This window comes from Sturnira hondurensis, unplaced genomic scaffold, assembly GCF_014824575.4.
Source record: "Sturnira hondurensis isolate 20B ecotype Veracruz unplaced genomic scaffold, ASM1482457v3 Scaffold0020579, whole genome shotgun sequence".
NCBI classification, from domain to species: domain Eukaryota; kingdom Metazoa; phylum Chordata; class Mammalia; order Chiroptera; family Phyllostomidae; genus Sturnira; species Sturnira hondurensis.
The window spans coordinates 2,815,385-2,839,985 of record NW_028093210.1 but is presented as its reverse complement, the minus strand read 5'-3'; the positions used below and the strand labels follow the sequence as shown (position 1 = coordinate 2,839,985).

At 39.5% G+C, this 24,601-nt stretch overlaps 1 protein-coding gene across 2 annotated transcripts in view; it reads left to right on the top strand.

Moving 5' to 3' along the window:
- CREBBP (CREB binding lysine acetyltransferase) overlaps window positions 1-24,601 on the top strand; it is a 145,042-nt gene that overhangs the window by 79,582 nt on the left and 40,859 nt on the right. Inside the window, exons 5-15 of one of the 2 annotated variants that reach the window (XM_037029954.1) lie at window positions 569-682; window positions 7,745-7,987; window positions 9,369-9,471; window positions 9,789-9,935; window positions 13,395-13,512; window positions 14,068-14,239; window positions 14,566-14,616; window positions 16,207-16,331; window positions 16,951-17,139; window positions 19,030-19,431; window positions 21,713-21,892. In XM_037029954.1, coding sequence (XP_036885849.1) covers window positions 569-682; window positions 7,745-7,987; window positions 9,369-9,471; window positions 9,789-9,935; window positions 13,395-13,512; window positions 14,068-14,239; window positions 14,566-14,616; window positions 16,207-16,331; window positions 16,951-17,139; window positions 19,030-19,431; window positions 21,713-21,892 — 1,844 coding nt within the window. The remainder of the gene's footprint in view (window positions 1-568; window positions 683-7,744; window positions 7,988-9,368; window positions 9,472-9,788; window positions 9,936-13,394; window positions 13,513-14,067; window positions 14,240-14,565; window positions 14,617-16,206; window positions 16,332-16,950; window positions 17,140-19,029; window positions 19,432-21,712; window positions 21,893-24,601) is intronic. The other variant, XM_037029955.1, reaches the window with a different exon arrangement.

Below are 24,601 nucleotides of genomic sequence, written 5' to 3'. Positions count from 1 at the left end.
TGAAGGGTTCTTTCTAAAGGGTTATGCCAGACCTTTAGAAAGAAATGGCAATGCTTTAGTATGGAAATGGAGATAAAGACTCAGTAACCAGGTTTAATTATCCTTTGAAGTGCTTTGAAAAGTGTCCAGGGACCCCCTTCAGAATCTCCACAGACTTCTCATTTGCTTCTCTATCTGTATTTCTTCACCTATAATATTTAGATGGTTTCATCCTGAAACATACTATAATATTTTTATTTTAAATAATGATATCGCAGAATTATTTATTCTACCTTTCATTCCAGTTGTTCAGTTCTTCAGGTCAAAATAGCTTTTGTTTTGTGGGCGGAACCTTAATCACCATCATTCATAACATTGCTTCTATGGGAAGTTTTTGTTTGGAATTCTCAACAATCAACTTACAAACTTTTTGGAAAACTGCCTGTTTGTAAGTTGAGGACTGCCTGTACTGTGTTATGGTTACACTTGTTACCATTTTCTTATGGAACCTGGCATTATAATTTAGGTGTAATTGAAAGTGTGACGATTTGGATAGAAAAATAACATCTCGTTGTTTTTCTGGTCATAGTTGCCCATTGTGCATCTTCACGACAAATCATCTCTCATTGGAAGAACTGCACACGACATGACTGTCCTGTTTGCCTCCCTTTGAAAAATGCCAGTGACAAGCGAAACCAACAAAGTAAGTGAGCATTGGGGGTAGAGAAGCTTGAAGATGAGAAAATAAGCTATTTCTGAAGAGAATACAGAAGCATAGGTAAGAAGTAGGCCAGAAATTATTAACCACAAAGTATAGTAGTGAATGGAGACATACAGTGGAAAAGGTTGAAGCACAGCTTAACAAGTAGACAGTCTCAGGGTGCTAAGTGGGCGTGGTTGTTTTGAAATTCATTCCCAGCCACCTCCACCCCCTGTACTAGAATTAGCAGCAGCAGAGCAGTGGAAGAGGATTATCACCAATGTGACCACTCTTCCTGTTTCTTGACAGATATTCAGTATCTGAGGATTTGAATGTAGCCACTATAATTGCAGCGACTTTGGGGGTAGGGCAAGGGACACTTCTTTTGGAATTGAAAACCCCTAATCCTAAAGTAAGTTTGGGGTCTGTGTCATAGACAGGTCAGTCAGGCCAGGTCAGTATAGAATCCCACATGTTTAGAAGCATGACACTTGTGAGGTTTCCATCCTCTATGGAGCTGCAGTTCCCAGTCCTATTTGCGTATCTAACAATTTATTCAGCACAGATGCCAGTCTCTGTCCCAAACTGGCCGCATTTTGATCCTTCCCATTGTTTTTTCATCTTTGGAGTCATCTCTGTAGCCTTTAGCTGAGTGATCGATGAAGCAGTGATCCCTGCTCAGGAGGCTTGTCTGTGCCTTCCAGGCGTTCCCTGTAGGCATCAGAGCAGTGAAAAGAAGTGCATCTCTTTCCAATGTCAAGTCCTTTCCTGTCATTTTAGAGGTAAAACTGTGGTCTTTGGATGTGTCCCTTATTTTAGATAGATAGGACGTTTTCTTCGATACCATGTCACCCCTCTGGGTGGAGCTGCTCCCTGTGACTTTGAGCACAGCAGTCTTTCTCATCTTCCTCCATCTTGTCTGTGCCATCTTGCCACCCTCCCCTGTTTGTGGCTATATGTTCATCACTATCATTCTTCTTGATCATCTTCCTCAAGACCCCACTCCTACCTGGAGAGTATGTGCTGCTTTTTGTCCTGGTTGTTTCCGACTGGTACAGGGAAAAATGGAAAAGCACGTTGTTCCTAAGTGTCAGGGAGTAGAGCACTGGTGATAACCCATGTGCTTTTCCTTTAAGTCCAGCTCACCTCCCTCTTAAGAAAAGACCTAGTGAGCTGACTAGGTCCAGCAGTGTCCGTCATGTAGGAGAGACATCTTGGGGTCAAGGCCTGTTGTTCTCCCTCCCTCTCTATAGAAGGAGCCCTACTGAGTTTCCTTTCAAAGTCACTTTCCAAAATGAGTTAAATTATTTTTTGATTGACCAAAATTTTAACTAATATAATTTTTCAGGACATCTCTTATATAAAGTGAAAGTCTAGGAATCTGCGTCTTCTAAACAAGGTATTTAGGACAGAAGTTCTGTACTAGTATAATGCAGTCTGTTTTTCCCCCAAGTTAGTATAAAGCCATTTTTTAAACTAGTATATTGTTATGGTTACAATTTCTTCTGTTTTAGGATGCATTTCAGTAATAGGCTTTTTAATTTTGTAGTTGTGCAGAATTCTGTGAATAACGAGCTAAGACTTCATTCTGAACTTTTAATTTGGGGGTGTAGCTTTTCTGGGACCTTTTGTATCACCACGACAATTGTAAACTTTTATGATTTCTCTTTTTAAGAAACTTATGTGGTTTTTTATTTAAAAAAAGAAAGAAACGTGGGTTTTTTTCCCCAAACATCCTTATAACTGCCTAGCTGTTATGACAATTAATCTGGTGTGTGCTCTGTGAAGTGGTAAACCACAGTGTTTCTACTAGTCATAATGTAAGGTGTTACCAGGGTGATTTTATAATATAAACTTTGTGCAAAGTTTTGGTAATTTTTCATGAAAGAAATGAAAGTGCTTATTCTAATTTTTTTTTAATGCTTCTCAAGTTAGGTTTCAACTTGGACTGTATTCTTTTGGCTTTAATAGTTTTTGTGATTATGGATAGAAGAGTTTGATATGAGTGAGAAAGGTTCAGCGATAATCTTTTCTGTAAATGTTTGTTGGTATTTTTCAACTCTGCTAAAGCAAATTGTGCTTATTACATATTAACACTGGGTTTAGGCAATAAAGAAGAAATGTGGATTCAACCTTCTAGTACCTTGAAGTTGGCTTCCAGAGTCAGAATATCTCCATTAAAAATGATGTGACTATGGTATTACCTAAAGGAACAAGGTAGAGACAAGGCACTAGTATTAGCAGTCCTTGAGGAGAGGATCAGTGTTTGCTAGAGGGTGAAGCTTGATGGAGCCAAATTTCAATAAAGTAGTAATAGAAGAACATTTTAGAAGCATGAACATTGTCATCACAGCTGACAAGCTCCAGCAGGACTCAGAAGTTCCTGTGCAAGCAAGGTAATTCAAGGAGAAGGGGACTGTTGAGGTATTTGTATTGAGGTGGTAAGGATCTCTGGGGACTGAGACCCCACTGTATTGGTCCGTGAAGCATATACCCCGTGCCACCAAGTCTATGTACTTCCTAGGCAGGGTTTCCACAGTCACTCACCTTACCGGGTGCACACATACCACTATCCAACTTTTCTCATCGATGTCTCTATTGAGGGAACCTGCCGGAATTACCGGTGGAGCTAACCTATTGTTTTTTGAAACCCAGACCATTGGTTACCTTTTGGGGCTATGTTGAGATTTTTGGTTTTCTGTTTTCTAGAGATTCTGGAATCAGTGATCTCAAGCTATCCATCCTTTCAGAGATAGTCAGATTTTCTTGAATAATTAGGACTATTCAAAGAGTTGGTCTAATCCTAATGTTAGTCCTGGCATCTGACTCTCAGTAAATTCCAGTTCACAGGGTGGCATGGAGTCAGAGCTGCGTAGACACAAGACCAGACTTCCTATTAGAACTCATGTTGCCTCATCAGTGAGTTTTTTTCCTATTCCAAGTATAGTCCTCAGACCTGTTACATGGGCACCTCCAGGGGCCTTGTTAGAAATGCAGACACTGGAGCCCATCCCAGGCTCTCTCTATTAGAATGGGCATTTTTAACAAATTCCCGGATAATTGGTATGCACATGAACAGCCGAGATGCCTTTAATACCTCAAAAGGTTTTGGTTTCTCTCCTGGATCTGTTTTAAAAGATTTGAGTCATTATCTGGAGGAAACCATGGGTTTCCTAACTCAGAAACCCACAAGGACTGTCAGATGGATTCTATAGGGTTGGCCCCAGAGCCAAATTGGAACCCATTTACTCCTGCACTGTGGTTCTGTTGACAGTGGTCAGTTAGCAGTCTCCAGCCTATTGCTTGAATACCTTTACTGGCTTGTTGCCTGGCCTGGCTATTTGTTCTAATTTTAGGCCCTCTGATTGTTTTAAGCACCTCCCTTCATAATATTGAGTCCAACTCTACCTCCTTAGAACTTCTAAAGAGTAGTTTCTGAGATGCTCTGTTAAGTGTTTGTTGAACAGGCTCTGAGAGCTGTTGAGAGATTCTTAGACATCTCTTTTTGACAGACAGTGGTGGGGGTGGGGAGCAGAAGAGTCAGTAGAACCTTAATGGCTATAGGGACAGAGCAGTAGGCTTGTTTGTCCCTAATTTAGGTACCAGACAGTCATTGGTGGTGTATTTGATTGGAATAGTGTAGTCCTTGCTCTTCTGGGTGGTACAGTGTTGCCCCCTCCTGAGTCATTTAGTTTCTAAGGAAAACGTGTTGGAGAGTTTGTACCTTCTTGCTCAGTGGTTGCTTGGTGGGAGGCCTGCAGCTGAGGCTAGGGTGTTCCGTTGTATCCTGTCTTGCACTGCACATAAGAAGATGCTGGAAAGGAAGGCAGACCCAGCAAGCATGGCACCTGCAAGGCATTGTGTGAGACCAACTCTGCAGACATGTGTGCAGGCCTGAGTAACTTCCAGTACAACTTTTTCCTAGAAATCTAAGAGGTGACTAGATAGTATTTGCTTTGACTACTTTGTGGTATGTCTCCCAATACCCTGACAAAGCTTTGGAAATTAATGTGTCAGTTTTCATTGGATTTCCGATTAAGTTCAGTTCTATTCAGAATGATTGGGGACTGAAGTTCCTGATAAACAATGTTGCAAGTTAGAAGGGTATACTATGCATGGAATCTACAATAGAACCATCTTTGTGCTCACTGGGGAAGGACTGCCTTGGACCTACATTAAAAGTAACAGTGAGTCCTGGAGATAGCTCAGCACAAAACGTAGCCTTTTACTTCATTGGTCATGGCCTCCTGATTAAGCTGCAACAGTGAGGAGAGGTAGGGTAGTAGTGGTGTCAGGGAGTGGTTTAAAGACATGCTGGTAGCAGGAATGCCAACTAACACAATACTGTGTGACATGACAGTTAATTGAGTGTGTGTGAAACTGTATAGCATTAGCTCTTAAGAAAGGAAAAAAAAAGATGTAAAAATGGTAAAAAGAAAAGAAATTTTGACACTTAAGGAGGTAAACATCAATAATGTTTAAAATTGATTAATGTGGACAGCCTCATTCTTGACGATGCCAGATAGATGAAGCATTGCTGTTCTTAGCACTCTTTTAATTTTGTTCAGCCTGAAGCACTCAGTGCTGCAGTGCTGAGGGTGGGAAGTGTCTGAGGAAGGCCACTCACTCTGCTAGACTGCTGCAACTCACTTGAACTCTGAGGGGACTTTACAAGGCCCTGTGCTAGTAAGCACCTCAACATACAGAGTCAAGAGGAGTCAAACATTGGTCCCACCCTCAGCCACCCTCAGCGAATGTACGAGGAAGATCAGATGAGCATGATCCTCCCTGATACAGGGCCCAGAGCTGCAGTTCTCTCCCAACAGATTCTGTGATCCATGGGTGCAGGATTAGTGCTCATCTCAGGGCCTAGCAGAGCCCCCAGAACACAGTCTCATACTTGAGGCATATGTACTCAGTTGGTGGAGTGAGCGAGTGAATATATGAAGTGTAATGCTCAAAGAGAAGCAGAAGTCCAGTTGGTGATGTGAGAATTCAGGGAAGAATAACTGCTGCCCAAGAGAGAGATCAGGAAAACATCCATAGGGGCAAGGTTGGTAGCATCTTGAGGTCCCAAAACAAAGTTTATGGTTGCTTTTACGTGGTAACATCCCTTGCAGTCAACCATCACCCCCAAAGTAGATGTCTGTGTCCTCTTATCCTCAAGTGAGAGTCACATTGGGCCTTGCTTAAATGTTAGATGTTTTTTGTTTATACTTTGTTTTCATGGCTCTGATTGTTAGAAATATCAAGTTCCAAATGCTTATTTGTCTTCTGAAATGTATATGTATATTTAAAAATATAGTAATGTGTTATGTTTAGGAATAAATGCTTTTTTAACACAAACATAAAATACAATGACTGTGTCGGCAGCTTGCATGGGAGGCTCTGGTTGCCCTAGAAGTAACCTTGGACTTGGGAATGGCATTCACCCAAAGATGGGGCTTTTTGGCTAAAAGGATGGCATTTGGGGAAGTGTAGACAAAAGTGGAATATAATAGAGAGAACTTGTCACTAAAGCACAGCTATTGCATCTTTGCCTAGAAATGGAAGGCCATGTAGACAGCTTGTTTTTTAAGATTTTGTTTATTTATCTTTAGAGAGGAAGGGAAGGAGAGAAGGAGAGAAATATCAATGTATGGTTACTTCTTGTGAGTCCCCTGCTGGGAACTGGCCTGCAACCCAGGCATGTGCCCTGACTGGGAATTGAACCGCAATTGAGTGGTTTGCAGGCCCGCGCTCAATCCACTGAGCTATACCAGCCAGGGCTGACACCTTGTTTCTTTAAGTTCTTCTCCACAGCTGATCATTATGTCTATCAAATGTAGTCTGGGTCTCTTCTTTCTTATACCACAAGGTAACAGAAAAAACAAATCATCCTGCCATTATTATTTTCCTTTATACATTATAGTACTTTTAGAAGATTTAGCATATTAGTTTCAGGAGCACAATGGGCACATGTTTAAAGTTTGAGGACATAATAACTGTTAGAAAAAGTATATTGTATATGACTTATTTTAGCTATACATTTGTCATAAAATGCTCCTTGGGAATTGCTTTTCACTTATTATAATAATAAGGTGCTGGTGTATGTAATTGTGACTAATGAGAATTAATTAGTTTGAGATCTGAATATCCTTATTAGAAAAGATAATAGTATGGAATGTGTAATTACCAAGGTTTTTTTTTACACCTTTTAGCTTAATTAAATTACTCTGATAAGTATTTGAGTTGTTGTAGTATCTTTGATGGTTGAAAGTGAAAATATAACTTGTACATATAATGGTCTGATTTTGAAAGAAGGCCTTAGTATGTTTTATGTATTAAAGATCATATGCTATAGTATCAGTTTTATCAGCTGCTGTTTATAATATGCCTCTAAAGTTTGGGGAAATTGGACAGAAAGGAATAAGAATAAATAGTATGCCATAAAACTTACATGGTAAGTGCTCACCAATAAGGACATTTGGATGGATGGATGGACAGACTGACTGATGAATTGAACTTGAAATGACCAAAGATTTGCAAGTTTGGGATCATCTGTCAGTTAATGTTGAAGCTCTTGGGAATAGGGTTCTTTATATTGCCACAGGTTTGTTGGTTTTTTTCAGAGAAACTAAGGGTGGCTGTCAGAGGCAGAGCCAGTTCCTTCATATGATTGGTGCTGAGGTGACACCTGTGTAAATGCAAGTCCAAGTCCTTGCAGAATTGCCAAGCCTCTTTCCATCTATTAATTACAACTAGATTAATCAGTCAATCAAGTCAAGTATGCTCTTTCTTGACCAGCTTTGTTAAATGATGTCTGATATTATGGTCTGTTACTGTTTAAGAGGGAAGCTTGATTTTTTTTTAGCTTTTTGCTTCTCAACTACTGCCATGAAGAATAGATGAGTAGAATAGGATCCTTTTCTCTGCATACTCCTTCCTTGGTAGCCCTGTCATGATACTTCATAATATATATTGAGTCTTCTGATAAATTTTTACTTTCTCCTCGGTTGTTTTTAAATCATGACCTTCTCCCTTTTACTTATCTTTTTTTGTTTATGTCTTTGCTTGTTGTTATAGCCATCCTGGGGTCTCCAGCTAGTGGAATTCAGAACACAATTGGTTCTGTTGGTACAGGCCAGCAGAATGCTACTTCTTTAAGTAACCCAAATCCCATAGACCCCAGCTCCATGCAACGAGCGTATGCTGCTCTTGGACTCCCTTACCTGAACCAGCCCCAGACACAGCTGCAGCCTCAGGTTCCTGGCCAGCAACCAACACAGCCTCAAACTCACCAGCAGATGAGGACTCTCAACGCCCTGGGTAGGTGAAGGAACTCTTGAGAACTTCTTTGTCCAAATGCAGCGATTAGAATGACAAGTCTTCCTGGAACTTGAGGATGTTTTCAGTTATTGTTTTTACTTTAAATTCACATTAACATATGTATATATTGTGATGATGGTATCTTTTAAATGATTGAAATAAAAAATTTCCAGGGAAAGGCTAACGTGTCCAATGCAAAGAATGTTACAGGCTTGTAAAAAGAGTAACATTTGCAAGTGAACCAACATTTTTGATGCTTGTTTGTGCCATTCTGCCTGGACAGTTTTCATAAAGGTCATTTTCATATGGCTCAGAATGCAAAGTCTCACAGGTTATAGTTGTGGTTGTACCCTTTTACTGACTCTTAGTAAACCATTTTTTTTTAATATGGGACTTGTAGATGTTCTGTCATTTAGCACATCTTGGTTATGACTTATCCTACAGCTGGAAGTGACTGTCCAGGCCAGGTTAATGGGAGTCTCAGAAAAATCTCTCGTATCTCAGTATTCTCCGTATGTTAGTATTGCCTAGTATCATTTCAACCCATTATGTGCCAGTGTTTGGAGAACACATTGCATACACATTGCCACAGTTTTTGCCACCTCTGCACAATGTTTTCTTAATGTTTTTCTTTAAATTGACATAGTCCTTTTAAACTCAGATTTACCTCAAGCATTTACGTCTGTCAAGGTAAATCAAGGTTGTTGTGTTGGTTTTGTTCTTTTCTTAACAGAATATTTTAAGGTTAAAAATGACTGATTAAACATCTTTGTTGTTTTTTGAAGAGCAGCTGCCATAATGCATATCTAACTTCTACTGGCCAGGACACTGGATTGAAGTCCTAAGACTTGAGTTCTAATCTAACTCCTCTCCTATTGATGGTATAGTTTAGGGTATGACTGTAGATCCTAAACTATAAGATCCTATAGTTCTCTTATATACATACTTTAAAATGAATACTGTAGACAGATTGACCTTTCATGCTTTTTACCTACACTTAACATCTATGATTTTATTCTCTGATACACAAGAAATAGAGGACACATATATATGATAAGTCATCTTACTTGTTTAGGGCATGATATTAATCATGCCAGAATGAAAATCTGAAACAGAAATAGGTATTTCTAGTGTTTTTCCACATCATAGAGTAAACTTATATCATCTAGCCTCCATAAAAATGTCTTATTTTAGTTACAAAGTATAGTGGGAAGGAGTCAATTACCATTATTGAAAATATAACTCCCAGAGTTCCTGCCACAATCTTTATTATTGTAACTCATTAAGAATCACTTATTCATATGTTGACTTGTTTATCTGTTATCAGAATTCGTGTATATTAGAAGTTAGAAGCTGATTTCTTTTCTTTTTGTCTTTAAAGGAAATAACCCAATGAACATTCCAGCAGGAGGAATAACAACAGATCAGCAGCCACCAAACTTGATTTCAGAATCAGCTCTTCCAACTTCTCTTGGGGCCACGAAGTAAGACCCATGTTTCAGTTGGCTCCTGTCGGAGTGACAGTCAGATGCAAATGGGCTGGAAATATTAACAAAACTCCATTATTCTTTCTAAATGTGCAGCAGACAAAATAGTTTTGATGGGGGCATGCTGTTTTTCTTTCAAATTTAAATGTAGAACAGATAATAGATAGGACATATTTTTTATTTTGTTGTATGTACATCACTTGGCTCTCTAAGTTAAACATTTTAAAAGTCTCTTATGGTTGAAGACCTTACTTACATGAAGTGCATTTCAGTTACTTCACTAGGTGGATGAAGTGTTCTTATTCTTCCCTTAGCCCACTGATGAATGATGGCTCAAACTCTGGAAACATTGGAACCCTCAGCACTATACCGACAGCAGCACCTCCTTCCAGCAGTGGTGTTCGGAAAGGCTGGCATGAACATGTCACTCAGGACCTACGGAGCCATCTAGTGCATAAACTGTATGTTCCCAACCTCATCCACTATTCACTTGTGAGAGAAGCTTTTTGTGGCTAATGTCATTATGACAGTGTTGTGATTTCATTGGTATCTGATTTAATCCCTGAGTGGTCCCAGCTGACAGTACCCTGGTAACTGAAGGGGGCCACATCCTTTTTTAGGGAGTCACGGCCACTGCTGGCAGGCCAGAGAATCCTAGACCATGTACACCCACAGCGGGCATCAGAGTATTTGTGGCTCTACCCTATAGGGGAGCGTGAACGGTGACCCATGTCCTAGCAGCCACATATGTCCTCTGAGCTCTGGGTTGCATGAGGGAACTGGGATTAGCTCTGAAGCTTTGCCTCCTTTTATGGCTCAAGTTTATAGTTGTAGAGACCCCTGAGAGTTGGGGGTATTTGGGCCTAGTGAATATAGATGGCATCATGTAGTCAGTGATCATACAGGAAGTTAATAGTTAACTTTTTTGAGCTAGTTAACTTAAATTGAAGGCAAAGTTAATCAACTTGATTTCCTTTGTTTTTTCCTTCATTATTTTAATCAAAAATGTTTGTAGTAAGCCCTGGCTAATTTGGTTGGTTGTCATTCCGCAAAGTGAAAGATCTCTAGTTCAATTCATGGTCAGGGCACACGCCTAGGTTGCAGGTTCGGTTCCCAGTCAGGGTGCGTATGAGAGGAAACCAATTGATGTTTCTCTCCCTCTCTTTCTCCCATCCTTCTCCTTTCTCTAAAAAATAAATATAAAATTTTAAAAAAAATTTGTAATAGTTAAAGGTAGGAATTCAAAATCATATTATTAAAAATTTTTTTAAAGAGAGCTGCAGAGAAGGAAAAAGGGAGAGAAATAATGTGAGAGGGAGACATCGATTGGCTGCCTCTCATATGCACACTGACTGGGAAACTCAATATTAGGAAATGAAAGGCATTTTTGTACACTAACAATGAAACATCAGAAACAGAAATCAAGAAAAAAATTCTATTTGATATAGCAACAAGAAAAATAAAATAAATGCCTAGGAGTAAACCTAACCAAGGAGGTAAAAGACCTGTACTCAGAAAACTACACAACACGGAAGAAAAAAATCAAGGAAGACACAAACAGATGGAAACGTATACCGTGTTCATGGATCAGAAGAATTAACATCATCAAAATGTCCATACTACTCAAAGCAATTTACAGATTCAATGCAATACCTATTAAAGTACCAGTGGCATATTTCACACATATAGAACAAATACTTAAAAAATTTATATGGAACCATAAACGACCCCGTATAGCTGCTGTAATTTTGAAAGAAAAGCAAAGTAGGAGGGATCATGATACCTGATACCAAATTGTATTACAAGGCCTCTGTAATCAAAACAGCCTGGTACTGGCATAAAAACAGACACATAGACCAAGGGAAAAGAACAGAGAGCCCAGAAATAAACCTAACTCTCTACGGTCAATTAATATGTGACAAAGTGGGCAGTAACATAAAATGGAGTAAAAATAGCCTCTTTAACAAATGGTGTTGGGAGAGTTGGACAGCTACATACAAAAAAATGAAACTCAATCACCAACTTACACCATACACAAAAATAAATTCAAGGTGGACAAAAGATTTAAATATAAGTTGTGACACACCATTAAAGTCCTAGAGGAGAACATAGGCAGGAAAATCTCAGGTATTCCACGCAGCAATATTTTTACTGATACGTCCCCTGAGAGAAAGGGACATAAAGGAAAGAATAAACAAATGGGATCTCATCAAAATAAAAAGCTCTGCACGGCTAAAGAAGATAGTATTAAAATAAAAAGAGAACCAGTCATAAGGGAAGACATATTTGCTAATGATACCTCAGACAAGGGTACATATTTTAATCTCCAAAATATGTAAAGAACTCACACAACTTCACTCTAAGAAGACAGCAACCCAATTAAAAAATGGGCAAAGGACTTGAACAGACATTTCTCCAAGGAGGACATACAGAAGATCCAGAGACACATGAAAAGATGCTCAGTATGGCTAGCTATCAGAGATGCAAATTAAAACCACAATGAGATGCCACTTTACACCATTGAGAATGACCATCATAAGCAAAGCAACAAACAACAAGTGTTGGAGAGGTTGTAGAGAAAAGGGACCCTAGTGCACTGTTTGTGGGATTGCAGACTGGTACAACCACTGTGGAGAACAGTATGGAATTTTCTCAGAAAACTAAAAATGGGTAGGACTTTACCCAGCAATTCCACTGCTAGGATTATATCCTAAGAACCCTGAAACACCAATCCAAAAGAACCTGTGCACGCCAATGTTCATAGCAGCACAATTTACAATAGCCAAGTGCTGGGTGCCCATCAGTAAATGAATGGATCAACAAACTATGCTATATTTACACAATGGAATTCTATGCTGCAGAAAGAAAGAAGGAGCTCCTACCCTTTGCAACAGCATGGATGGAACTGGAAAGCATTGTGCTAAGTGAAATAAACTAGGCAGTGAAAGACAAATACCATATGATCTCACCTTTAACAGGAACTTAATCAACAAAACAAACAAGCAAGGAAAATATAGCCAAAGACACTGAAATAGGGAATAGGCTAACAGTGACGAGAGGGGAGAGGGGAGGGAATTTCAGGGGAAAAGGGAAAGACTTTGTAAGAATAAGAATGAAGGACACATGGACAAAAACAAGGGGGGTAAAAGTGGGAGGGAGGGAGGGAGGTCTGAGGGGGTGGGCTGAGATGGGAGTAAATGGCAGAAAACTGTACTTGAACAACAATTAAAATAAATAGAATAAAAAGGTAGAAAAAATTTAAAGGAGAGGGCAGAAAAGGAGAAAGGAAAAGAAATAATGTGAGAGAGAAACATCGATTGGCTACCTCTCATATGCACCCCAACCATGTTCCAAGCATGTCACCCAGGCATGTACCCTGACCGGGAATCAAACCAGCAACGTTTACATTTATGGAACCACACCCACCCAGCTAAGCCACACCAGCTAGGGCACACAATCATACTATTTTTTTAAAGATTTAATTAATTTATTTTTTAGAGAGACGGGAAGGAAGGGAGAAAAACATCAATGTGGGGTTGCTTCTTGCGTGGCCCCAACTGGAGACCTGGCCCAAAACCCAGATAGGTGCCCTTACTGGGAATCGACCCACCGACCCTTTGGTTTGCAGGCTGTCACTCAGTCCACAGAGCCAGAGCAAAATCATATTAATCTTGAGATGACCGAGCATTTATTGTTAATAGCAAAATATTGTTTTGGACTTATAGTTAAATCAATAGGTTAGTGTTATCTCTAGGGAATACTTTGTTTGTGGACTCATCCTAAATAAGAGAGATTGGGGATTTCTCTTAATGATGTATGGCCCCCATAGGTACATGGCTTCTCTTGCCATGTCGTGTATAAAATGGCAAGATGCTGATGATGTATTAGAAGTGGGTTGATAGAGTATGTTGTTTTTTCAGCGTCCAAGCCATCTTCCCAACACCTGACCCTGCAGCCCTGAAGGATCGCCGCATGGAGAACCTAGTGGCATATGCTAAGAAAGTAGAAGGGGACATGTATGAGTCTGCCAATAGCCGGGTAGGTTGCTATATGTGTTCCAGCACGGGCAACACCTATGGTAGATAGGACTACATCTGTCTGGCTTACTTGTCTGGAAATGGGGAATGTGTTGTTTGTGTAGACCCATCATTTTGAGGTGGCAGACCAGAGAGAACTAGCAGATAAGACATGAAGTCTCTTGCACAACTTCCTTACTACCATATCACCACGATAGCCGTAAATGAGGTGTACAGAACTGCATTTTATTTATGGGTGTCATCCATGTTCATGTCCACATGGGTGTTGTGTGTGATGCTTGTACTGTGTCATTGCCAGCACCAGTAAATATCCAAGTAGATGTTCAATTGTGGAATGAAGTATAATGTGCATTTTGTATCTTCTATTAAGTCCTGTAGTGTAACTAGGAATTCATCAAGAATTTGGGCCTTTGGTTTCTTAGTTAGAAGTGTTGAGTACTTACCTTTGCCAATGTATGTGATTAACAAGTTTACTCTAGTTTGTTAGAGCATGCAAATCAGATCATTTGTTTTTTATAGTTTTGACTGTATAATATTAAATATTATTGCTTTTTAGGATGAATACTATCACTTATTAGCAGAGAAGATCTACAAGATACAGAAAGAACTAGAAGAAAAACGGAGGTCACGTTTACACAAACAAGGCATCTTGGGTAACCAGCCAGCCTTACCAGCCCCTGGGGCACAGCCCCCTGGGATTCCACAGTCACAACCTGTGAGACCTCCAAGTAAGGCCTTCATTTCATTTTGTTAGCCCTTAGCCTGTTTGCTTATTTGTTTTTCTGTGTTTGGAGTGTGTTTCTAAGTATGTGGAATTTGGTTCTCAGGTGTCCCACATTTTGGAGACTGATAGTGGTCACGACCTTGTGCATTCGCTTAAGCTTGGACATGGAGTCTCTCTCATGGAGAGGCCCTTTAAAGGATTTGCTGGCATTAGAATGCACAGTGCTTTGGGACCTGTTGATTGGTTTTAAGTTTGAAGAACTCAATATAAAATTCCTTATTCCTAAATCAAGGATTATTTTAAATAACCATTTGTTTTCTGCCATTATAGATGGGCCCGGGCCCATGCCCCTACCAGTGAATCGCATGCAGGTTTCTCAAGGTATTTAACTATTGCTGTGAATCATATTTTGGTTTATCAACAACCACTAAAAATATTGGCTTTGCTTCCCTTTTTTCTCTGTATTTCCTTATAGCTCCTCTTTTTTCTTTCATTCCTTTTTGTTGATGAGCAGGATTCATTTCCACAGGCAGTATGAATATCAGTTGCATTTGAAAGTTAGAAGAGCGTAGGAAAGATCCTCAAGAAGATGAGGAGTAGGATTTACTGCCCTTTTTTAAGGAAAGGTCATTACTCTTAGGAAGAGTCTCACAAAAGAGCATTGTAGGTGGGGATAAGAAACATTTATGAATGTGTGAAAGGAGAGCATCAGGCTAGTCCTGGAGCAGTGGGCAGCACTTGGGCTGGGGTGGGGTGGGGAACGTGCCGTGGCTGCTCTGGGACTTGTGAGCACAGGTGGTGGAGTCCAGCCAGGAGAGTTTGTTCTGAGTCTGCATCAGGCTAAGATACTGGAAGCTGGTCTGAAAACATGAAAGCTTCTTTCTCAAGTTGAAATTCTATGGTTTTTGCTTGCTTAATACTGTCATTTTAGCTTGGGGGCAGGTGTTTTAAACTTTGTACAGTTCTTGTCAAATTGAGACTTGAACAGTAGGATGTTTTTACAGATTGTGAGATAAGATGGTGACATTATCCAGAAGATTCTAAAGCAAAGCTTTCTTCTGCTGTGTGTAGAGTAGTTTGGGAGGGGAGAAGAGGTCATTTTTAAAGTTGGAGTAATCTTATTGAGTACTGAAAAAGACATGGTAGATAAACTGATTTTGTAGAGGAGACAGTTTACAGAGGATTGTGGGAAATTACAAAGAATGAGAGACCATGGTCAGAAGATGCTTAGTGGCTAGTGAGATATCTTTCATGGTGTGACATTCTTGTGGATTGTGGGCAGCCCTAGGACAGCAAAGGTCCTGTAAAAATAGGATTTTTCTAGTCTGTAGAGAGAAGGCTGAGGTTGAGAACTGGCCGCCTTTGGATGCTTTCTAAACACTTGCAAAATTAAAACCATATTTTGAGTCTTAACCCAGATTGTAACAATAAATATAAACCCAGCTGAAGACTAGGAGCCCTAGGTAGGAGTTGGGGGATGAGAACAGGCTTCCTGCAGAAGAGAGGGTGGAAGCCAGATGCTCCAGGAGGTGTTAATGAGAGGTTGACTCTGATGGGTGCCCTGGCCTTAGTTAAAACATCTCTTCCAAAGTTGGTGGCGGTATCTTCCCAATGTAGTCTCGTTTCCTTAGTCACTTTGACGCTTTATGTGTAGGATGCTGCCATACCAATCACTGCTTCCTTGGCCTTATTTTTTGAGGCTTACCTGACTTTCTACTTTCATCTCCTCGTTGTGTTGTGCCTCCCACTCCCACCCCTACCATACCACCCTGACTACCACTGGTGCCATATTTCCTGGATATGAAAATTCTGTCACTTAATCATCATATCTGATTAGTGGGGTGACTTCCTCTCAGTTATATGTGTTGAGAATGTGTTCCATCTTAGTTTGCTTAGAGTTTACTGGGTGAGTTGTAATTCTGTTTTCCTGTAGATGATTTTCCTAATGAACCATTGGGGGTATGTTCACAGGGATGAATTCATTTAACCCGATGTCCTTGGGAAATGTACAGTTGCCACAAGCTCCCATGGGACCGCGTGCAGCATCCCCCATGAACCACTCTGTCCCAATGAACAGCATGGGCTCCGTTCCAGGGGTAAGTCCTGCTTGCCTTAACTCTGCTGAGAACGTCTTGCCCAGATAAGAATTCTCTAAGCAATGAAATTGTAGATTGTCTAGAATACTACGGTACCTGCTCCTTTGGATTTGGGTTATGCTTTATTTCCTTTATATACAAGTCAGTCTCTTTTTTTCTCTCTCTCGTCTTCATTACTATAGTGAAAATTATTTCTTTGACCATTATTATTTTTATTGGAATGCCAAATTCATAGGCACTTAGGACTCTGTGAAAAGATGGGAGTTCTCTACCTAGAATAGGCAGCCTTAGATTTGTGGCCAAGAGGGACTTGTCAGTGTCTGTTGACTCCTACAGCTTACTCCCCTGAGGTTGCTCTCTAGATGCTTCAGAGAACTCATAAATGCATATTTTGAACTTTAAATTATAACGTGCTATTGATTCCTATCCAGAGGACAGTCTGAAGCTGACTCATTAGAGACTTTGCATGAGAAAGCAGGCAAAGTGCCTGGAAGCTGTAACGTCTTAGTGATGTTTCTCTTCGTAAGAAGGGAGGATTTGAAGATTTCTGTCTCTCCTGGTTTATCATGAGGTCTTTAGCCCTTGTCCTCTGAACTCTCTGTGATGCTTTGTCTTTTAGATGGCCATTTCTCCTTCCCGAATGCCTCAGCCTTCGAACATGATGGGTGCACATGCCAACAACATGCTGGCCCAGGCACCAGCGCAGAACCAGTTCCTGCCGCAGAACCAGTTCCCTTCATCCAGTGGGGCAATGAGTGTGAACAATGTAGGCATGGGACAACCAGCAGCCCAGACAGGCGTGTCACAGGTACACTGTTCACCTTTGGGCCACCTGCATTGATATAACCCCATGTTCCTACTGACCTGAGCATATCTTGTTTTGTGGAAATTACAATTCTAGACTGCACGTTTCATTTTCGTCTTTTAGCATCTTTTGATTGTTCCTCATTTTTGTCCTGTCATTTTACCTCGTTTGGAATGACTCTTACCATCTTGAGGATAACTTCACGTAAAAGTGGAATGGTTTGTGATGTTTTTATTTGTGTACTTTTACATTTTGATTTTTGGGGTTTTCGTTACTATTTTCTTGGTTTTTATTTGTGTCTTTTAAATTCTAAGTTTCATATGCAATCCTGAGAGACACTGAATTTTTAAGTGAGTAGGGAGAGGTCCCATGAGTTCACTGCTAATGATTGATTTGTGCATTCTGTTGCCTGTTCCTGAACTGTCCAGGTGAAGTCAGGCTAACTGGGTCAGTTGAGTAGTTGTCTTGTTATTGAATATATTTTTACTTATTCAGCCTAAACCTGAAGAGAACTATTTTCTACTCATTTTACTACCTTTTATCCCCTTTTGTTAATTAATAGTGTATTAGAAGTGCTGATAGATACATATATGTGTGTGTGTATGTATATATGTATATATATGTATATTGTATATATGGACATATTTTTATTTTTCTTAAAGATTTTTTTAAAGATTTTATTTGTTTATCTTAAGAGGGCAAGGGAAGGAGAGAGGGAGAGAAATATCAGTGTATGGTTGCCTCATGTGTCCCCTGCCGGGAACTGGCCTGCAACCCAGGCATGTGCCCTGACTGGGAATCTAACTGCTATTCTTTGGTTCACAGGCCCGTGCTCAATCCACTGAGCTACACCACCCAGGGCTGTGCACGTATTTTAAATAGGCCAAACCTTTGCCCAAAAGATGAAGTTTATGTTTTAAATTTTTTAACATGAGAGTAATATTGCATAAAAAACCTTGAGTACACTAGATTTATTCTCTAAATGCTTACCCATTAATTCTTAATTTCCCTCACATGTTATTGTTCTAGAATAGGGATCAGCAAATTTGACTTTGTAGACTCTTTGTCTTAACTACTTAGCTCCGTCACTGCAGGACAAAAGCAGCCATAGCCATGTTCATTCCTACATAAATGAATGGGCATGCTATGTTTTAATAAAACTTTAGTACAAAGCTTTGACCAGCGTGGCACAGTGGATTGAGTACAGGCCTGTGAACCAAAGGGTCACTCGTTTGATTCCCAATCAGGGTACATGCCTGGGTTGCGGGCCAGGTCCCCAGTAGGGGGTGCACAAGAGGCAGCTACACATTGATGTTTCACTCCCTCTCTTTCTTCCTCCCTTCCTCTCTATAAAAATAAGTAATTAAAATCTTAAAAAAAAAAACTTTAGTACAAAAACAGGCAGTTAGCTGGCTTTGGTTATGGGCAGTAGGTTGCAGGCTCTTGTTCTAGATCATTGATTTGGAATCACTTTTTCAAAGGTCTGCAGATATTCTGAAACATGTCCTCAGTTGAGACCTGCACTGAAACATTTCAGTATTTCAACAACTCATTTTTTTAAAAAAGATAAATGTCTTTTCTGTTGGTCTTAGCTGTGGGTGGGTATTATGGAGCATGAAGCTAGTAAGCTGAGTGGATATGTTTATTTAAGCCAGAAGTTTCAACAGTTATAAATCAAAGTGTAAGAGAGAATTGATAGTGTTAATTTTATTGGAAAGTGCACATTATATAATAAGTGTACTGCAGGATGAATTTTTATAAATGGAACATGCCTGTGAAACCAAACCTCTTCAAGAAACTATGATTAAATTTTCATACATTTAATTATTTGAATCTGTTGCCGCATTTTCAAATGGGGAAAGTAATTTTAACATACTCTGTTCCCTCTGTTAGGGACAGGTGCCTGGTACAGCTCTTCCTAACCCTCTGAACATGCTTGGGTCCCAGCTTCCTTGCCCACCAGTGACACAGTCACCGTTACACCAGACACCACCTCCTGCTACCACAGCCACTGGCATGCCATCTCTCCAGCATCCAACAGCTCCTGGGATGACTCCTCCTCAGCCAGCAGCTCCCACTCAGCCATCAACTCCTGTGTCGTCTTCCGGGCAGACCCCCACCCCAACTCCTGGCTCAGTGCCCAGTGCCAGCCAAGCCCAGAGCACCCCTACAGTCCAGGCAGCAGCCCAGGTGACCCCACAGCCTCAGACCCCAGTTCAGCCTGCATCCGTGGCCACCCCTCAGTCATCACAGCAGCAGCCGACACCTGTGCATGCCCAGGCCCCTGGCACACCGGTGAGCCTCTCTGTCTGTCATCTTTGGCCTGAGACGCTTAGATGAAAACTTTCCTATAAAAAATTCTGTCATGAGGTTGCTGCAGCATCTTGGTACAACCCCAGAAAGTAACTGCACTCTATTAGAACCATAATGAGCCCTGGCTGGGTGGCTTAGTTGGTTGAAGTGTTGGCCCATACACCAAAGAGTTGCAGGTTCACATGCCCAGGTTGTGGGTTTGACCCCTGGCCAGGGTGTGAGCAGGAGATAACCTATCAATGTTTCTCTCTCTCTCTCTCTCTCTCTCTCTCTGTCTCTCTCTCTGTCTAAAATCAATAAATATATCCTCAGATGAGGGTTAACATTAAAAAAAAAAGAACCATAATGAGCTGTGTTTTGTTTCCAGATTGGCTCCAGAGGCTATATTTGGTAGGGAATGACTTATGATGATCTTCCATAATTAAATGAGTTTGCAAAAATTAGCAATTACAAAGAAATAATATGTGGGTCCTCTGTAGAATTTTAAAACTACTTCTATATAGGAGCAGTGTGTTTCCCATTTTCTGTCCTAGATGGATGTCTTCTGGGTTTCAGTAGCTTTTCTCTTAACATCACAAGAATGTGGTCGCACTCCTGATTATATGTGCTTTGACTTTGCCTATCAGCCTTGTTTTCAACTGGAAGCACTTTCTTTTTAATTACAGAATGGCAGACCCAGGTTAGTGCTTCCTGCTATTCAGATTTGCCCAGTCCTCCATGCACCTGCCAGTGGTGCCCCATCTGCATGCTTTCCTAGGCTGGGCTGGGTTGTCCCACTGACCCAGGGACCTGAGGCTACTCTCTTGTCACCTCCACCTCCCTTCCCCAGTTACAACGAAAATCTTAGTATCCGTTTTCTTACCAGTCTAACTGAAAAACACCTCTTTCCCTGAGGACTGAAGGTATTTATAAAATATCAAAACTAATCCCAACAACAGTCCCAAGGTAACATTACTATTTGTTTTTCTCTAAAGCCTTTCTAACTTTACGTTGTTTGTTTACTTTAAACTCCATTTGATAAGACTTTGAAAATTTAGAATTCTTTTAGTGGTTCTTTCTCTTAATATTTATTTCTGTGCCTCCAAATACTACCACTGTTCCTGCAATTAACAAGCTATATATTCTTATTCCATATAGGCACTTTATTCCCCTTCCTATATATATATTTATATATTTATAATTCAGCCTTTAACCATAAACATTAACGATATTACTGGAAGGAATTAATTTTAAAATAGGAGGTTCTATACATGCAGAAAGGTATAAATATGTAAGAGAATATCCCCTTTCCCAGTAAATGCATGCTGATATTCACAGCAGCTTCTTTCAAGTGGTTTAGTCAAAAGTGAGAGGAAGGTCATCTATGTATTCACGTGTGCTCACGCACACTTAGGACTTAGGGAAGCAGTTAAATGCAGCAGGATATTAACTCTTGCTGTATCTAAAAGAGGATATGTACGTGTTCATTGTACCATTTTTTCAACTTTTCAAGATTTAGAAATTCCAAAATAAAAAGTTGGTGGAAGAATAATTTAAGAATATAAAATGTAGACACAATTTTAAAAGTAAAAGAATTACGAGATGAGATAAGCAAATATAACAGATTGGCCCCGATTGGATCCTGACTTAAATGAATACATTTGAAACAGGAGCATTTGAATAAGGAGAAAGTACTATCGTTGTTCATTTTATTAGTTATAAAAATGTTATGATTATGTAGGGAAATGGCCTTATTTTTAAAAATGTATACTAAAATACTGTATGGAATAGCTAAATGTTATATTATATCTGTAATTTACTTTAAAACAGTTCACTTTAAAAAAAATCAATGAAGGTAGCATGGCAAAATGTTAATTGTTAAGTCTCAGTGATAATTTTATATGTGTGTTTATTGTACTAATCTATTTTCCTGTTTGAGGCTTCTTTGAAATTTTTACCATGAAATTTTTAAAAATAAATAAATAAAATAGGGGGTTCTATGGCTTAGGTAGAAAAACTTGTAGAAAATAGTTTTATATCCACATGTGAAAAGCTCAGCTGTTTCATCTCTGCATTCTTGGCAAGAAGTCGGTTGTGTTTCTGTGTGATGATGTCTTCCTGTAGAACTCCTATTTGAATTTTTGTTCTTCAGTTCTCACAAATAGGGATGCTTATTAGGTCAGTACTGAGAAATGTTAACACAAAACTGTATTGTGGGTGAGCAACAGAGTTTAAGATTATATTGTTCTGTTAACAGAGATAAGCAATTTTGGTTTTTCTACAGCTTTCCCAGGCAGCAGCTAGCATTGAGAACAGAGTACCCACTCCGTCCTCAGTGGCCAGTGCTGAAACCAACTCCCAGCAGCCAGGACCTGAATTACCAATACTGGAAATGAAGGCTGAGGTCAAGACCGAAGACACTGAGCCTGATGCCAGTGAACCCAAAGGGGAGCCTGGGTCTGCGGTAGGTGCCAGGGGTCCACCATGGATGTCCCTGCCTTTTTTCTTTTTCTTTTTTTAGAGATTTTATTTATTTATTTTTTAGAGGGGTGGGGAGCTAGGGAGAAACATTGATGTGTGAGAAAAACATTGACTGATTGCCTCTTGTACATCCCAACTGGGGACCTGGCCCACAACACAGGCATGTGCCCTGACTAGAAATCAAACCAGCAGCCTTTTGGTTCACAGGCCAATCCACTGAGCCACACTAGCCAGGGCTTGTCTTATTATCCTGTTTAATCTATTTGCTACCTGAACCCATGAGATGTGGCTGGCTGGCTGGCTTTCTTTCTCTTCTTTTTCTTTTTTCTCTTCTTTTCTTTCTCAGAAATGATTAATTTTGATTTTTATAAATACCTTCAGTCTTCTTCCCACTTTTTAACTGGATTATTTTATTTTTAGGGGGTTAAGTTGTATGAATTCTTTACATATTGTGGCTATTAACGCTTTATCAGATATATCATTTGCAAATATTTTGTCCCATTCAGTAGGTTATATTTTTTTGTTGATGGTTTCTGTCACTGTGCAAAAGCTTTTTATTTGATATAGTCCCATTTCTTTTTCTTTATTTTTTTCTTTTGATTTCCTTGCTCAAGAAGATATATCCCAAAAGATATTTATTGCTAAGAGTGATGGCAAAGAGTTTATTGCCTATGTTTTCTTCTGGGAGTCTTATTGTTTCATGTCTAACATGTAAGTCTTTGATCCATTTTGAGTTTATTTTTGTATATAATATAAGAAAGTGGTCTGATACCATATTTTGCATTAATCTGTAGAGTTTTGCCAGTGCCACTTACTGAAGAGACTGCCTTTAATCCATTGTGTATCTTAGTCTCCTTTGTTGTAGATTAATTGACCCATACAGATGATTTATTTCCAGATTCTCTGTTCCATGAATATATGTATCTTCTTATTGTGCCAGTACTATACTGTTTTGATTTTTGTAGGTTTGTAGTATAGTTTGATATTAGGCAGCCTAATAAATACTTCATACTTTGTTCTTTCTCAAGATTTCTTTGGCTATTAAGGTTTTGTGGTTCCATATAAATTTTAGGATTAATTCTCATCCTGAGAAGAGTTTCGTTGGTATTTTGATAGGGATTGAATTGAATCTGTATATTACTTTAGGTAGTAAGGACATTTTAACAGTATTAATCCTTCCAGTCCACAAGCAAGGTATATAGTCTTCCATTTATTTGGTTTTTGATTAATTTTTGTCTTTGGTGTCTTACAGTTTTCAGAATACAGGTCTTTCTCTTTGGTCAGATTTATGCCTAGATATTTTATACTTTAGGATGCAAATATAAATGGGATGGGTTTTTTTAAAATTTCTTCTGATCATTTGGTATTGGTACAGTGTATAGGAGCAATATATTTCTTTATATTGATTCTTCATCCTGAAGCTTTACTGAAGTTATTTATTGGTTTTAATAGTTGAGTTTTACTTCTTCCTTTCCAGTTTGGATGCCTTTTGTATACCTTCCTTTCCAATTTGGATTTCTTTGTTTTGTCTGACTGCTATGGCTAGGACTTGGAATGTTATGTTGGAGAGAAGTAGTGATGGTGGCCACCCTTGTTTGTTCCTGATCTTAGATAAAATAAAAGTCCGGGACCAGATGACATCTACCAAACATTCAAAGAAGAATTAATACCTATCCTTCCTAAACATTACTTTTTAAATGAAGAAGAAGAAATGCTTCCAAACTATTTTATCAAGCCAGCATCAACTACTCTGATACCAAAACCAGATAAAGACATTATAAAAAAAAGGAAATTACAGGCCAATATCCTTGAACATAGATGCAGAAGTTCTCAACAAAATATTAGCAAGCCAGATTCAACAATGCGTTTATAAAAGATTGTATACTGCCCCAGCTGGTGTGGCTCAGAGGATTGAGTGCTGGCCTGAGAACTAGAGGGTCTCCAGTTTGATTCTCAGTCAGGGCACGTGCCTGGGTTACAGGCCAGGTTCCCAGTAGGGGATGCACAAGAGGCAAACACATTGATGTTTCTCTCCCCCGCCCCCCCCCCCTTAATCTCAATCTCAATAAATTAATTAATTAACTCAGTCAATCAGTCAGTCTTAAAGGGGGAAAAAAAGGTTATGCACCATGACAAAGTGGGATTTATCCCAGGGATGGAAGTGTTCTAATGTGATACATTAATAAAATAAAGGATAAGAACTGTATGATCATCTCAATAGATGTAGAAAAGGCATTTGACAAAATTCAGCGTCCTTTTATGATAAAAACTCAAAAAAGAAGATCTAGTAGGAATATATCTCAACATAATAAAGGCCATGTTTGACAGACCCATAGCTAACATACTCAGTGGTGTAAAGGCTTGCATTTTAAATGTTTGGATCATTTAGCAATTTTTTCATTGCCATTTTTTATTCATTTATAGTTCTGCAGAGTTAAATTGTACAAGGGGTGTATTGGTTTACTTATTAACTTGTGGCAAAAGTTGAAAATGACTGTGGGCTGAATCCAGCCCATAAATGTGTTTTGTTTGGCTCACACAATATTTTTTAAGTGGGGAATCATAAATTCTGAATTTTTGGATTTTTTCGGAAAAATGAGAAGCTCTGTCAGCAGCATTCTTGCAGTCCTCTGTGGCAGCAGTCTGGGTGGGAGCACCAGCATGGCGTTTGGATGGGCGTGGCCTCTCCAGT